The 15,025-nt window shown below is 35.1% G+C and overlaps 1 protein-coding gene across 1 annotated transcript in view; it reads left to right on the forward strand.

Moving 5' to 3' along the window:
- The window catches only part of CFAP47 (cilia and flagella associated protein 47), a 533,305-nt gene that overhangs the window by 107,696 nt on the left and 410,584 nt on the right, over nt 1–15,025 (forward strand). The window contains exon 22 of the mRNA XM_058535621.1: nt 3,835–3,976. Coding sequence (XP_058391604.1) covers nt 3,835–3,976 — 142 coding nt within the window. The remainder of the gene's footprint in view (nt 1–3,834; nt 3,977–15,025) is intronic.

Genomic DNA, 15,025 nt, shown 5'->3' on the forward strand with positions numbered 1-15,025 from the left:
TAATGTGGTAACTCTGGAAATCAGATTTTATCTGCCTTTCCCAAGATTTACTCGTCTTGATTGTTGAAGGCTGCAGTCATTCATTTGTTTAGTGACTTTTCCAGATTATTTTTTGCAAAGCCCTTGCTGTGTGCGGTCACTGAAGTCTCTGTTCCTTTAGCTTGTGTTCAACTAATGTTTTGATAGAGATTTCCTTGTGGATTGACTGTGCCAGTGCACTTATTCAGCAGTTAGGGAGACCGTTTATAACTCCATTCTAGCCTTTACTTCCTGATTGCACTTAGCCTAGAGATAAGACAAAGGTGATATCTTAGAGTCTCCTCAGGTCTTTCCTGAGCACATGTCCTTCCCTGGGCATGCTTCTGGCTTCCTGAATTCCCCAGTACACATGGGTGCTTTTGAATGCTCTAATTTCTCAAAGAAACTCTCTCTCCAGCTTTTCTTTCCAGGTTTTAGGCTGTGCTTGCATGTCTCAACCGTAATCTTTTATTCTGTGTGGCTCCAAGTTTTTGGTTTGCCTGACAATATTTTTGAGCCATGTCCGCTGCTTTTCTTTGTTTTTTTCTTTTCTTTTATTATTATTATTTTTTTTTGTGAGGAGATCAGCCTTGTGCTGACATCTGCCAATCCTCCTCTTTTTTTGCTGAGGAAGACTGGCCCTGGGCTAACATCCGTGCCCATCTTCCTCCACTTTATATGGGACGCCGCCACAGCATGGCTTGCCAAGCAGTGCGTCAGTGCGCGTCCAGGATCCGAACAGGCAAGCCCCGGGCCACCGCAGCGGAGCGCGCGCACTTAACTGCTTGTGTCACCGGGCCGGCCCCTCCCCTGCTTTTCTGACCTGAGTGAGTTTGAAATCAGGTAAAACAAAGACAGGCACCTTGCATCAGTCCTTCAGGTAGCCCCAGACAGGTTAGAACAGACAAATACAATGATTTGTGAATAAGATCTGCTCTGTTCCATCCAAAACCAGATACCGGGGTCCCACACTGGGATGCAGGCTGCCATCTTTAAGACCTCCACTGAGTCAGGAAGGAAGAGGCACAAGGGCAAGTAAAAATGCCACAAAGCTATCCTACTGGTTTTAAAGTTGTCTTTTTCTTGATTCAGTGTTCACTTGGTTGCTGTAAACCTTTGACTATTTTCTAGAATTCTGACAAAGTTGCTCCTGACAGCTTTTGCTTGTTTTTCAATGTTTCTGTGGGGGGATGGGCATTTGGAACTGACTGTCCACCATTTGGCTGATGTCACCCTCTCCTTTCAATTGAGATATGGGCCTTAAACATCAAGGTTGGCTCTTTTTATTCTCCTTGATGCAAACTTGTGTTTTTATCAAGGCTGGACCACAGAGTCTTCATTTAAAAATGAAGGGCTAACACTATATAATTGCAATGATGTTATGAAGCTCTAGGTGTTCATTCTTCTATGACTCATCTGACTAGCTGCCTATATTGTTAATCTGTTTTAGATTTTGAAGCCAGATGTATAAAAATCAGAGCTAAGGGATTAGCTTTAACTTCTTTTCATTTCATTTGTTTTTAAAATTATGATGCAATGAAATTCTCTTGATTTTTTAATGAATATTGGCAAATCATACAGTTGTATTGCAAATGCAAAAATCAATATAGAGAACAGTTCCATCACCTCCCCTAAATTTTCCTCATGCCTATTTGCAGTCAGCCTCTTCCCCACCTCCAGTTCATGGCGAACACTGATCTCATTTTGTTTGTATAATTTTGCCTTTTCACTTATATATTATATAAATGAAATCATAAGGTATATTGCCTTTTCAGTCTGGTTTCTCTCACTTAGAATAATGCATTTGAAATTCATCCATATTATTATGTTTAACAGGACATTCTACTTTATTGTTGAAAAGTATTCTGTTGTATAGGTTTACTACAGTCTGTTATCCATTCACTATTTGGGCGGAATTTGGCTTGTTTTCAGATTTTGGCAGTTATGAATAAGGCTACTATAAACATTTGCATGCAGGTTTTTGTATGAATAAGTTTTCATTTCTCTTTGGTAAGCACTTAAACTTGGGAGTTCTTGGCCTTATGTTAAGTACGTATTTAATTTTCTAAGAAACTAGAAAACTGTTTTCCAAAATGATTATAAAATATTGCATTCCTATCAGCAATGTGTGAATGTATTAGGTGCTCATGTTTTTATAAGCACTTGGTAATGTCATTTTTGTTTAAGCTGTTGTGATAGGTATAAAGTGTTATCTCCTGTGATTTCAATTTGCATTTCCCTAATGTCTGATGATAAACATCTTTTCATGTGGTAATATATCATATGTATATTTTCTTTCCTGAATTGTGTTTTCAAATCTTTTACCTAGTTTTTCATTAGATACTTTTTTTATTGATCTTTGTGTGTTCTTTATATATGTTGGATACAAGTTGGATTTTTTTTTTGTCAGAAATGTGTTTTTGGGTTATAGTTTTATTTTCTTACCATTGACAGAACAGATGTTTTTAGTTTTGCTGAAGTACAATTTAATCATTTTTTCTTATAGTTCTTTTGGTATTATGGCATTTAAGAAATCTTTGCCTAACCGAGGATCACCAAGATTTTTCTCCTGTGTTTTCTTCTACAGAGTTTATAGTTTTAGGTTTTATATTTAGGTCTTTGGTCCATTTTGAATTAATAGGAATTATTTTTAAAATGTATTTATTTATTTTTAAGAATTCTTTTTGAACTCATGAAAAATGAACTGTCTTATTTTGAAAAAAAGTGTTCTTTCAATGTCACAAGATAATTTCGTTTTTGAAACTGTCTTTTTTTTTTTAATGTTAGCGTTTTTTTTGGCTGAGAAAGATTTGCCCTGAGCTAACATCTGTTACCAGTCTTCCTCTTTTTTTTTTTTCCTCCCCAAAGCCCCAGTACATAGTTGTATATTATAGTTGTATGTCCTTCTACTTCTTCTATGTGAGCTGCCGCCACAGCATGGCAACTGACAGACGAGTGGTGTGGTTCCGCCCTCGGGAACTGAACCTGGGCTGCTGAAGCAGAGCTTGCTGAACTTTAACCACTAGGCCATCAGGGCTGGCTCTGAAACTGTCTTTTTTTAACTGCTATTTCACTAAATAAATGGTATCTCATTAGATCTCTAGAATTTATTCATCTTGCGTGAATGAAACTTTGTACCCCTTGACCAACATCTCCCCATATCTCCCTCCTCCCAGCCTCCTGGTAGCCGTCATTCTATTCTCTATTCGCTTCTATGAGTTTGACTATTTTAGATTTCACATATAAGTCTGATATCATACATTATTTGTCTTTCTGTGTCTGGTTTATTTCAATTACCGTAATGTCCTTCAGGTCCATCCATGTTGTTGCAAATGGCAGGATTTCCTTCTGTTTTTAAGGCTGAAAAATATTCCATTGTATGTGTATACTACATTTTCTTTGTTCATCCTTTGATAGACATTTAGGTTATTTCCATATCTTGACTATAGTGAATAATGCTGCAATCAACATAGGTTTGCAAGTATCTCTTCGAGATCCTGATTTCAGTTCCTTTGGATAAATACCCAGAAGTGCGATTGCTGGATAATATGTTAGTTCTGGTAACAATACTGTACTTTATACTTGAAATTTGCTAAGAGGGTAGATCCTAAGTGTTCTCACCACAAAAAAAAAAAAGAAAAAGGTGACTAGGTGAGGTGATGGATATGTTAATAGCTTGATTGTGGTGTTATTTCATTCTGTATATGTATATCAAGTCATCAAGTTGTACACTTTAAATATATACAATAAAGAATAGTATCACAAATTTCTTATGGCAAAAATAGTCACAGGTGTAATGTATTTTTTGTCTGTTAGGTGGCAACATATGACTTTAACATTCAAGTTCGAATTAATTTCTTCGAGGCTTCAAAACTTTACACTCAGTGTTGTTTGTCAAATTCGCCTATGATTCCAAAGACGACACCACTTATTCGACCATGTTATGTTCAAGCTACTGGTATGTAATATGAAATACTCAACTGATGTGCGTAAACCAAATATTTACACTTAAGCAGCAAAAGTTTAAGAAATCAGAATATGATATTTATTTATTTTTGTGAGGAAGATCAGCCCTGAGCAAACATCTGATGCCAATCTTCCTCTTTTTGCTGAGGAAGATTGGCCCTTGGCTAACATCTGTGCCCATCTTCCTCTACTTTATATGGGATGCCACCACAGCATGGCTTGACAAGCAGTGCATCGATGTGCACCCGGGATCTGAACTCGTGAACCCCAGGTCGCTGAAGCGGAGCACGTGCGCTTAACCGCTACACCACCAGGCTGGCCCCGATATTTATTTTTTTAAAAATAGAAATTCATGATATGATTCCTGTGTGTATCACTTAAATTGTGAGTCTTTGAGATTGAATTTTGATAAATAGCATGGATACAATCTCAGATAAGTGAACTTTGCTTTAAAAAATGGGATATAATTAAAAACAAAGGTCAGTTTAGTACTGTATTTATTATGTGGGCAGTTTTTAAATGATTAAATCAAAATATAAATGATTAAAATACATTGAATATGAAATGAAATGATGAAAATTTTATTTAAGAAAATGTTTTCTTTTCCCAAAGAGGTTGACTACTAAAGGACTAAGTACATGTAAAAAAGGATAGGTATATTAAAATTTTGAATTATTTGTTGAATATTTATTTATTCATTTTCTCTAAGTATTCAAGCATAAAACTTATGCATTCTGCAAACTGCACTTGTGACATGCTTTGGCTTTACATTTTATTATATGTGCTTAAGTATTTTTCATGAAAAGTTAAGTCTAGTCTGTACTATATTATACTATATTTTGTTTTTATACTTTTGACATTAAGTTGTCATTAATAATAAAATAGTGATCAGTTAATAATTGCACTTGGCACCTAATAAGAGAAGCCTCATTAAAGTAGGATATTCAGTGCAGAGATTTATTTCGCTACCATTTAAAATACAGAATTAGGAATTCCACAGTTGCTGGAGAGTCTCCATAAAGTTCAAGTTTTCTCCCTTGTTTTAAGATATCTTTTTAGGGAAAGAAAATAATCATTGTCTAATTTTGTTTTCTGAATTAGGTAAATTACTTTCATGAAAGTAATTTTCATGAAAAATAAAATTTACTTATTTGACAATTAAAAGTTAATTTATCATCATTAAGGAAAATTGGAAAATATAGAAACATCCTCTGGAATGTGAATATTTAGAGCATACTGTTATTAATATTTTGGTATCTTTCTTTTGTTATATACTTTACTTTTATTAGTTTATTTTTTAATGTATTTGGGATCTTACTGCCTTTGTTGGTATCTGTTCACTCTTAATAGAAACTTTTATTTGGATGTTATGGGCCCTAATTAATTATATAAATTAACACTAATAACTATCGCAGAATATTTCATCCAGTAAGTGTCTCTTATAGATTACTGAAGTATAATCATAAGCATTTAGGTTGTTTCCTTCTTTTATTTTCTTGTTAATATAAATGTTGTAGTAGTGAACATTTTTGTGTATAATACTTCTTCCCTATTTAGACTTTTGTGAAAGTGAGATTCTCTGAATTGGCTGCATTCCTTCTAAAGTCTATACATGTCAAAGCTCTTGATGGATTTTGCAACAGCGCTTTTGTAAAGAGTTGTGCTGTTTTACCCTCCTCCAGTGTAAACACGAACCAGTATTGAATTAAAGAAATCGGATATCTTTCTATGTGATTAAAAATACATCATTTCAGGGGCCGGCCCGGTGGCATAGTGATTAAATGCGCATGCTCCACTGCGGCGGCCTGGGGTTCAGATCCCGGGCCTGCACTGACGCACCGCTTGTCAAGCCATGCTGTGGCGGTGTCCCATGTAAAGTGGAAGAAGATGGTCACGGATGTTAGCCCAGGGCCAATCTTCCTCAGCAAAAAGAGGAGGATTGGCGACAGATGGTAACTCAGGGCTAATCTTCCTCACACACACACAAAAAATACATCGTTTCAATTTTCATCTCTTTGATTGCTCATGAGCCTTAAAATTTTCTATCTTTGCTCTTAATTATATATTTCTTATGTAAATGATCTGTTCATGAACTTTGCCTTTATGTCTGAAGTTTTGTATTTGTCTCATAGGTGTCAGTAATCTCTTTATATTAATTTTTTTCATATTTACTGTGAATGTTTTCTAAGATTTGTTGTTTGTCTTTAGTTTTATTCATTTTTCAATAGACTTTTAAAATAATTTTATGGTGAAATCTAGCTATCATTTCCTCCGTGATTTCTAACATTGCTTTAAAGATTATGTTACCGAACCAGGTATGTTTTTGCCCATTGCCCAGAAAGCCAGATACCGAGACAATGACATTGTAGCAGAGAGAGGGTTTTAATCACAAGACAGCCAAGCTAGAAAGCAGGACAATGAGTCTCAGATCCGCCTCCCTGAAAATGGGGACTCAGGGATATTTATGGGATAGAGGGACAAGGTGGTCTGAAATGTGGAGATAGATGATTGGAGGTAAGGAGAAGTGACGTAATTGATGGTCTACGCAAGCGTAGTCAAACTTCATGCCTCTTCATAGGATGCATGTTCACAAAATGGTGGCGTTAGCATGACCTGAATGTGGAGCTTTTAGCCTCGTGACGTCAAAAGGTCACTTATTGGGCATGTGCACAGGCCCAGTTGATGGGTTGGTGGTCTCAACTGGCCTGAACTGGATAAGGGGGTCCGAATTACTGAAAAACAGCTCAAACACCCATTACCATGGTGACCCAGGCACCAGGGAGATGTTATCTATAGGAACCTAGTGGGAGTCAGATAGCATATTGCCTAAGCAGCACAGTTAACAATGGAGGGGTGAACAACTAAAAGCTATAATCAATAATTGCAAAAAAATTAAAAAAACTTTAGTTACTAGCTACCTAATCATCAATGGCTAGATGATAGTCCATCCACAAGATTGATATGTAACTGTGGGTTTTGTTTTTCTATTTTTAATGGTTTAAAATTTGTTCAACAATTTTTATACTTAATTTCTAAAAACTATTATTGTATTTCCACAAAGAGTTAAAATGTCAAAGCAGAAATTATATCATATAACTTATCAACACCAACGTTTACTAATGATTCAAATGATACAAGTAAAGTCAGGCAGAGATGTAACATTTCTCCCTGTAGAAGTTGGCATCTATCAGACACAGCTTCCAAATTGTCCCTTTTTTCCTCCCTAGGATGCCTTTTGGTTTTGACTTAACAGATGACTTTCAAATGACATTTTTAGAAACCTTGTTTTCAAGGGATGCCATTTTTGTTTGGAGCTTGCCATTTTTGTACTCTTAAATGTTACACAGATGGGAAATGCCTATGTGATGAATTGCCATTCTTCTACCAGCAGTGCCCCATAAATCCATGAGTTCCAGATATTTTTGGTTGGCCATATAGACAGCTAATATATGTCAAGGACTGTTTTTGTCTAAGTTCACTGGTCAATAGTATTTTTATGTTTACAAGGAGGTCTGGTCAAGTCTATCATTCCCTCACCCATCACCTCAGTGGAAGGATGATGCCTCGGTAGGAGGCTCACAAGCCTGCTGTTATCTCCTTACTCCCAAATTACCTGCATTTATTTTCAAATTAAAATAGTGCTAACCCAGAATTGCAATCCATTCTCTCTCCTCCTCCTCAAGGCTTATCCTGCACCCAGAGGCAATGACTTTCCTCATTAATTATCTAATGAAAACAATCGTTTAGTGACAAGCATCTTAACTTACTTAAAATTCTAATTCTCCTTATCCATTTTCCTAATATATACCTTATATACCTTAAATTTCAATTAAAATTTTTATCAAATATTTAATTATTATGAAAATATGTTGTTTGTTGTGGAACCAAGTAATGTATCATGCATAGTTATTTTATTTCATTTCTTTCAACTTTTTGTTTTTGTCTGGAGTTAATAATTACTTAATTGTCATTAAATATTTGACTAAATCCTGCCATGCCATAAAGCTGTATAATATACTTATCAGGACAATGTTCCACATAGTCTAGCCTGTCAGATGATATGTCATGTCTTCTTATTTTCTTGAAGCAACCTTCCTGGAGCACATCAACCTCCTGCTCCAACATGGACTAGATGCTTTCTTTCTCTGTGAGATCTGAGACTTCCCTTCACTATAATTGTGGGGATTCCTTTTGATTCTTTTCTGTCCTGAATCTCCTGTTTCTTCAATCCCTTGCCTTCCTGTTTCTTGGTTTACTTCATTGTTTTGGTAGATTACATCTTCCAGGAGCTTCTGAAGAAAGCATGCAAGGGAGTTAATTTTTGAGAATTTCCATGTCTGACAACATCTTTGTTTTTCCTCCTACACTTCAATGATAGTTTGGTTGAATATGGAATTCTAGACTGAAAATAATTTTCCTTCAAAGTTTTGAAGGTATTATCATTATCTTCTCACTTCCATTGCTGTATTTAGAAGTCTGATGCCATTCTTGTTTGCCATCCATTATGTATGACCCAGTAATTTCCCTTTAAAAGCTTTTAGAAACTTCTCTTTATCCCTGGTACTCCATTATTTCACACTGATGATTTTGGTGTGAATCTTTCATCTTTACCATTGTCCTAAATTCTTGTGGACCTTTTCAATATAGAAACTCAGGTCCTTTAGTTCTATAAAGTTTTCATAAATTACTTCCTTGAAAAGTCCCTTCCTACCATTTTCTATGTTTCTCTCTCTCAGACTTCTATTGGTTGGATTTTGTACTTGGTGGATTTTATAGTATATATATTTTATATATATTATATATATTTTAATTATCTTATATATTCTCTTTTATTATCCTTTTCCTCATCTTTTTGTTATGCTTCCCAGGATATTTTTCTGACTTGACTTTTTTATGTCTTAAAAAATTATTTTGACAATTTAAAACTAACAAGTTCATAACTTTTTTGTGATCATTTCTTTACTTATAGACTTTTTAAAATGAAAGCAATACCTTTTACCTCTAATTATATTATGATAATTTCTTTGAAATTTTCTCATGTTGACTACATTGTCTCAATTTTTGCTGAATTATTTTTCCCTTATATTTGTCTCTTTCATGTTGAGGAATTCCTTAAATGTTTGTTGACTCTTGCCTGTTCTCTCATGTTTATTGGTAAATCTCACAGTGCTGGTTTCAGCACCCACTGTTATATCATTGCCTGACAATCTGTATGCCAGTGAATGTTTTAATTTAAGGGGACCAGAATGTTAGTCTGTGAGACTTTAATCTTGGACAGTTCAGTTTCTCCAGAAAATGTTTCTCTAACAATCTGTGTTGGGGAGAATGTAACTTCTTTCTATAAGTGAAATAGAGATCTCTAAATGGTGAAGTAATATGCCAAGACAATGCTTTGTTTTTAAATATATAACTAATCTGTTATTTTCACTGATTATCCCCAATTTCCAATTTGCAAATGGGAAGGCCATCTTAGATATGGCACTTCCTGTATATGTGCCATAATATCATCTTTTATAGGATTTCTCATGGCAAATTTTGGGAGTGACATGATGATAAACACCATCTACACATTTCTCCTATCCCACATGTCCTGATGCCCTCCTAAAGCATCCATTAATTCCAGTGGTATAATAAAAGGATATGATATGAATTTTTAAGATCAGAAATTGGTTTCTTTCCAGGTACTTATATTCTCCAAAACTTGTAAGACTCTTGAGTTTTTATTAAAGATTACAAATGTCTCCAAGGTAAGTTTCAAAAAGTATAAGTTTCAAATTTTGGTTTATGGTCCAGCATGTAAGAAGCTTGGAAGTCACCACTCCATACTAACAACAAGTAAAAATGCTGAACAAGCTGAAAGATCAACAAATCTTCTTAGATATGTAAGAGAAGTGAGGTCTCAGAGCAAACTGCTGCCCTCAAAATTAGAGAGACTGACCGGTGAATACAGAGAATCACAAATTACTTGAATAGAGCAGAAACCCATGAGCAGAAGCCATTGCAGGAATCAATGCCTGGGTAAGGAAACCTGAACTGTAATTGATGAATTGCTGGAGGTTCAGCCTGGACAAGTCCGAGAGATCAAATCTCCAGGGGGACCCAGTCATAAGGAGCCCCATACTTTTTTGTATTTTACCTGCAGAAGCTTGACCTGGTTCTCTCAGTGGATATCAGAGAAAAATACCCCTTGTGCTTCTGGCAGGGGGAGGGAAAAGGAATCATTTTGAAATATGCCAGAACATTCTGTTGTGCTTAAAAAGGTTTGTCCTCAGGAGAAACTATTTAACCAGATCCTGACCTGCTGGAGTTTTATCAGAGCCTAACTGACCTTGGGGAAGGGAAATATCCAACTCCAGTTCTCTCTAACCTTCTATGTGGGAGAAGAGAAATAACCAACTCCAGCCCATTCTAGCCATCCAGTCCCAAAGTGGGAGTGGGAGGGTACTGAGAAGTTCATAGTGAAGTTCATAGTCCAGAGACACAGGCTTACTAAAAGACTGAGATCTAATCACAGGATTATAGAATGTTCCCCTCCCCCCACACCTTACTGCCATATTACTAAAGGTCTCTTTACAGCGGTTCCTTTTACCCAGTACATCATGTCCAGGTATCAAGGAAGAATTACAAGATATAGTAAAAGGTGAAAAACACAGTTGAAGAGACAGAGCAAGCATCAAAACCAGACTCAGATATGGCAGGGCTGTTGGAATTATCACATTGGGAATTTAAAACAGCTGTGATTAATATGCTCAGGGCTCTAATAGGTAAAGTAGACAGCATGCAAGAACAGATGGGCAATGTAAGCAGAAAGGTGGAAATTCTAGGAAATATCTAAAAAGAAATGCTAGAGATTAAAAATACTGGAAAAGAAATGGAGAATGTCTTTGATGGATACATGGAATGCCAAAAAAACTACACCTAGGCATATCATTTTCAAACTACAGAAAATCAAAGATTAAAAAAAATCCTGAAATAATCGAGTTAAAAAACACCTTACCGATTGAGGAGCAAAGATAAGAATTACATCTGACTTATCCTCAGAAACCATGCAAGCAAGAAGAGAATGGAGTGAAATATATAGTGTTGCGAGACAGAAAAACACCAACCTAGAATTCTGTACCTTGAAATTATCTTTCAAAAGTAAAGGAGAAATAAAGGCTTTCTTAGAAAAACAAAAATTGAGGGAATTTGTTGTCAGTAGACCTGCAAGAAATATTAAATATTAAGAAATATTAAATGTTCTTTAGAGAGAAGGAAAATGATATACATGAGAAACTTGGGCCTATATAAAGAAAGGAAGAGCATTGGAGACAAAATGAAAGTAAAATAAAAGCTTTTATTTTTCTTATTCTTAACTGATCTAACATTTAACCTTGTTCAATATATTAGTAGCAACAATGTATTCATATATATATACTTATGTAGGCTTATACATAAGTGAAATTAATGACAATAATGAAACAAAGGGTGGGAGGGAAGAATTAGAAGTATTTTGTTATTATAAGGTCTTCACACTGCCCATGGAGTGGTACAGTGTGATTTGAAAGTGGATTGGTTGTAAATATATGTTGCAAACTCTAGAGCAACCACTAAAAAGAGTAAAAAAATTGTAACAGAAATGCTAAGAGAGGAGAAAAATGGAATAATATAAAACACTCAATTAAAACCAAAAAGACAGAAAAAGAGTGGAAGAAAAAAATAGAAACAAAGAACAAGGGCAACAAATAGAAAACAGTAACAAATATGATAAATTTTAATCTAGCTGTGTCAATAATCACTTTAATATCAGTGATCTAAATGCACCAATTAAAAGAAAGAGCTTGTCATAGTGTATCTAAAACAAGACCCAACTATATATTGTTTACAAGGAACCCACTTTAAATATAAATACATATATAGATTAGAAATAAATGGAAGAAGAAACATATACAATGCTAACATATATCCAAAGAAAGCAGGAGTGGCTATGTTAATTTCAGACAGAGCAGACTTCAGACCAAAGAAAGACACCGGGGATAAAGAAGGGCATTACATTGTGATAGAGAAGTCAATATTCCAAGAAGACGTAATCCTTAGCATGCTTGCATCTAAAAACAGAGCATCAAAATACATCAGGCAAAAACGGATAGAACTACAAGGAGAAATAGATTAATTCACTATTATAGTTGGAGATTTCAGCATCTCTCTATCAGAAATGGACATATACAGCAGGTAAAAATTAGTATGGCCATAGTTGACTCAACAACACCATCAATCAACTAGATATTATGAACATTTATAGGCTACTTCATCCATCAACAGCAGAATAAAAATTCTTCTCAAGCTCACATGGAACATTCACCAAGATAGACCACATTTTGGGCCATAAAACACACTTAAAAGAATAGAAATCATACAGTGTGTGCTCTCAGATCACAATGAAACTAAACTAGAAGCTATCAATAGCATAGAGATAGCTGGCAAATCCCAAAATACTTGGGAGATTAAACAACATGCTTCTTGATAACACATGGATCAATGAAGAAATCTCGAGATATTTTAAAATATTTTGAACTAAGTGAAAATGAAAACACAGCTTATGAAAATTTGTGGGATGAAATCAAAGCAGCACTTAGAGGGAAATTTATAGCATTGAATGTATCTATTAGGAAAGAAGAAAGATCTAAAATCAATAATCTAATCTAAGCTTCCACCTTAAGAAACTAGAAAAGAAGATCAAATTAAATCCAAAGTAAACAGAAGAAAAGAAATAATACAAATTAGAGCAGAAGTCAATGAAATTTTGAAACAGGAAATCAATAGAGTAAATCAATGAAAACAAAACCTGGTTATTTGAAATGTTGGACAAAATTGAGGTAACATTGGCTTATAACATTATATAAATTGCAGATGGACTTCATTATGTTTTGATTCCTTTGTGGACTACATCATGTTCACCACCCAAAGACTAATTACCATCCATCACCACACACGTGTGCAGTCACCGCTTTTGCCGCCCTCCTTTCCCCTTTCCCCTCTGGTAACCACCAATCTAGTCTCTGTATGTGTTTGTTTATCATTCTTGTTGTTGTTGTTATCTTCTATTCATGAGTGATATCATATGGTATTTGACTTTCTCCCTCTGACTTACTTCACTTAGCAAAAGACCCTCAAGATCCATCCATGTTGTCGCAAATGGCAAGATTCATCTTTTTTTATAGCTGAGTAGTGTTCCATTGTGTATATATACCACATCTTCTTTATCCATTTGTCCCTTGATGGGCATCTAGGTTGCTTTCAAGTCTTGGCTGTTGTAATGCTGCAGGGAACATAAGTGTGCATATATCTTTATGCATTCCGGTTTTCATGTTCTTTGGATAAATACCCAGTAGTAGAATAGCTGGATTATATGTAGTTCTATTCTTAATTTTTTGAGGAATCTCATACTGTTTTCAATAGTGGCTGCACCACTTTACATGCACACCAGCAGTGTATGAGGGTTCCTTTTTCTCCCCATCCTCTCCAACACTTGTTATTTCTTGTCTTGTTAATCATAGCCATTCTGACAGGCATGAGGTGATATCTCATTGTAGTTTTGATTTGCATTTCCCTGATAATTAGTGATGTTGAATATCTTTTCATGGACCTGTTGGCCATCTGTATATCTTCTTTGGGGAAATGTCTGTTCAGATATTTTTCCCATTTTTTAATTGGATTGTTTGTTTTTTTATTGTTGAGATGTATGAGTTCTTTATATATTTTGGATATTAACCCCTTATCATATATATGGTTTGCAAATATCTTCTCCCAATTGTTAGGTTGGTTTTTCATTTTGTTGATGGTTTCCTTTGGTGTGCAGAAGCCTTTTAGTTTAATGTAGTCCCATTTGTGTATTTTTTCTTATGTTTCCCTTGCCCAGTCAGACATGGTACTTGAAAATATGCTGTTAAGACCGATGTGAAAGAGCGTACTGGCTATGTTTTCTTCTGGAAGTTTTATGCTTTCAGGTCTTACATTCAAGACTTTAATCCATTTTGAGTTAATTTTTGTATATGGTGTAAGATAATGGTCTACTTTCATTTTTTTGCATGTGGCTGTCCAGTTTTCCCAACACCATTTATTGAAGAGACTTTCCTTTCCCCATTGTATGTTCTTGGCTCCCTTGTCAAAAATTAACTGTCCATAGATGTGTGCATTTATTTCTGGGCTCTCAATTCTGTTCCATTGGTCTGTCTGTCTCTTTCTGTGCCAGTACCATGCTGTTTCGTTACTATTGCTTTGTAGTATATTTTGAAATCAGGGAGTGTGATACCTCCAGCTTTGTTCTTTTTTCTCAGGATTCCTTTGGCTATTCAGGGTCTTTTGTTGTTCCATATAAATTTTAGGATTCTTTGTTCTATTTCTGTGAAAAATATTGTTGGAACTTTGAAAGGGATTGCATTGAATCTGTAGATTGTTTTAGGAAGTATGGACATTTTAACAAGGTTAATTCTTCCAATCCAAGAGCACAGAATCTATCTTTCCATTTCCCTGTGTCGTCTTCAATTTCTTTCAACAAGGTTTAATAATTTTTTAGGGTACAGATCTTTCACCTCTTTGGTTAAATTTATTCCTAGGTATTTTATTCTTTTTGTTGCAATTGTAAGTGGAATTGTATTCTTAATTTCTCTTTCTGCTAGTTCATTGTTAGTATATAGAAATGCAACTGATTTTTGTATGTTGATTTTGAATCCTGCAACTTTACTGTATTCATGTATTGTTTATAATAGTTTTTGGTGCATTCTTCAGGGTTTTCTATATGAAATCATGTCATCTGCAAATAGTGACAGTTTTAATTCTTCCTTTCCAATTTGGATCCCTTTTATTTCTTTTTCTTGCCTGATTGCTCTGGCTAGGACTTCCAATACTATGTTAAATAAGAGTGGTGAAAGTGGGCATCCTTGTGGGGTTCCTGTTCTTAAAGGATAGCTTTCAGTTTTTCTCTGTTGAGTATATTAGCTGTGGGTTTGTCATATATGGCCTTTATTATGTGGAGGTACTTTCCTTCTACACCCATTTTTTT

Source organism: Diceros bicornis, chromosome X, assembly GCF_020826845.1.
Source record: "Diceros bicornis minor isolate mBicDic1 chromosome X, mDicBic1.mat.cur, whole genome shotgun sequence".
NCBI lineage: Eukaryota > Metazoa > Chordata > Mammalia > Perissodactyla > Rhinocerotidae > Diceros > Diceros bicornis.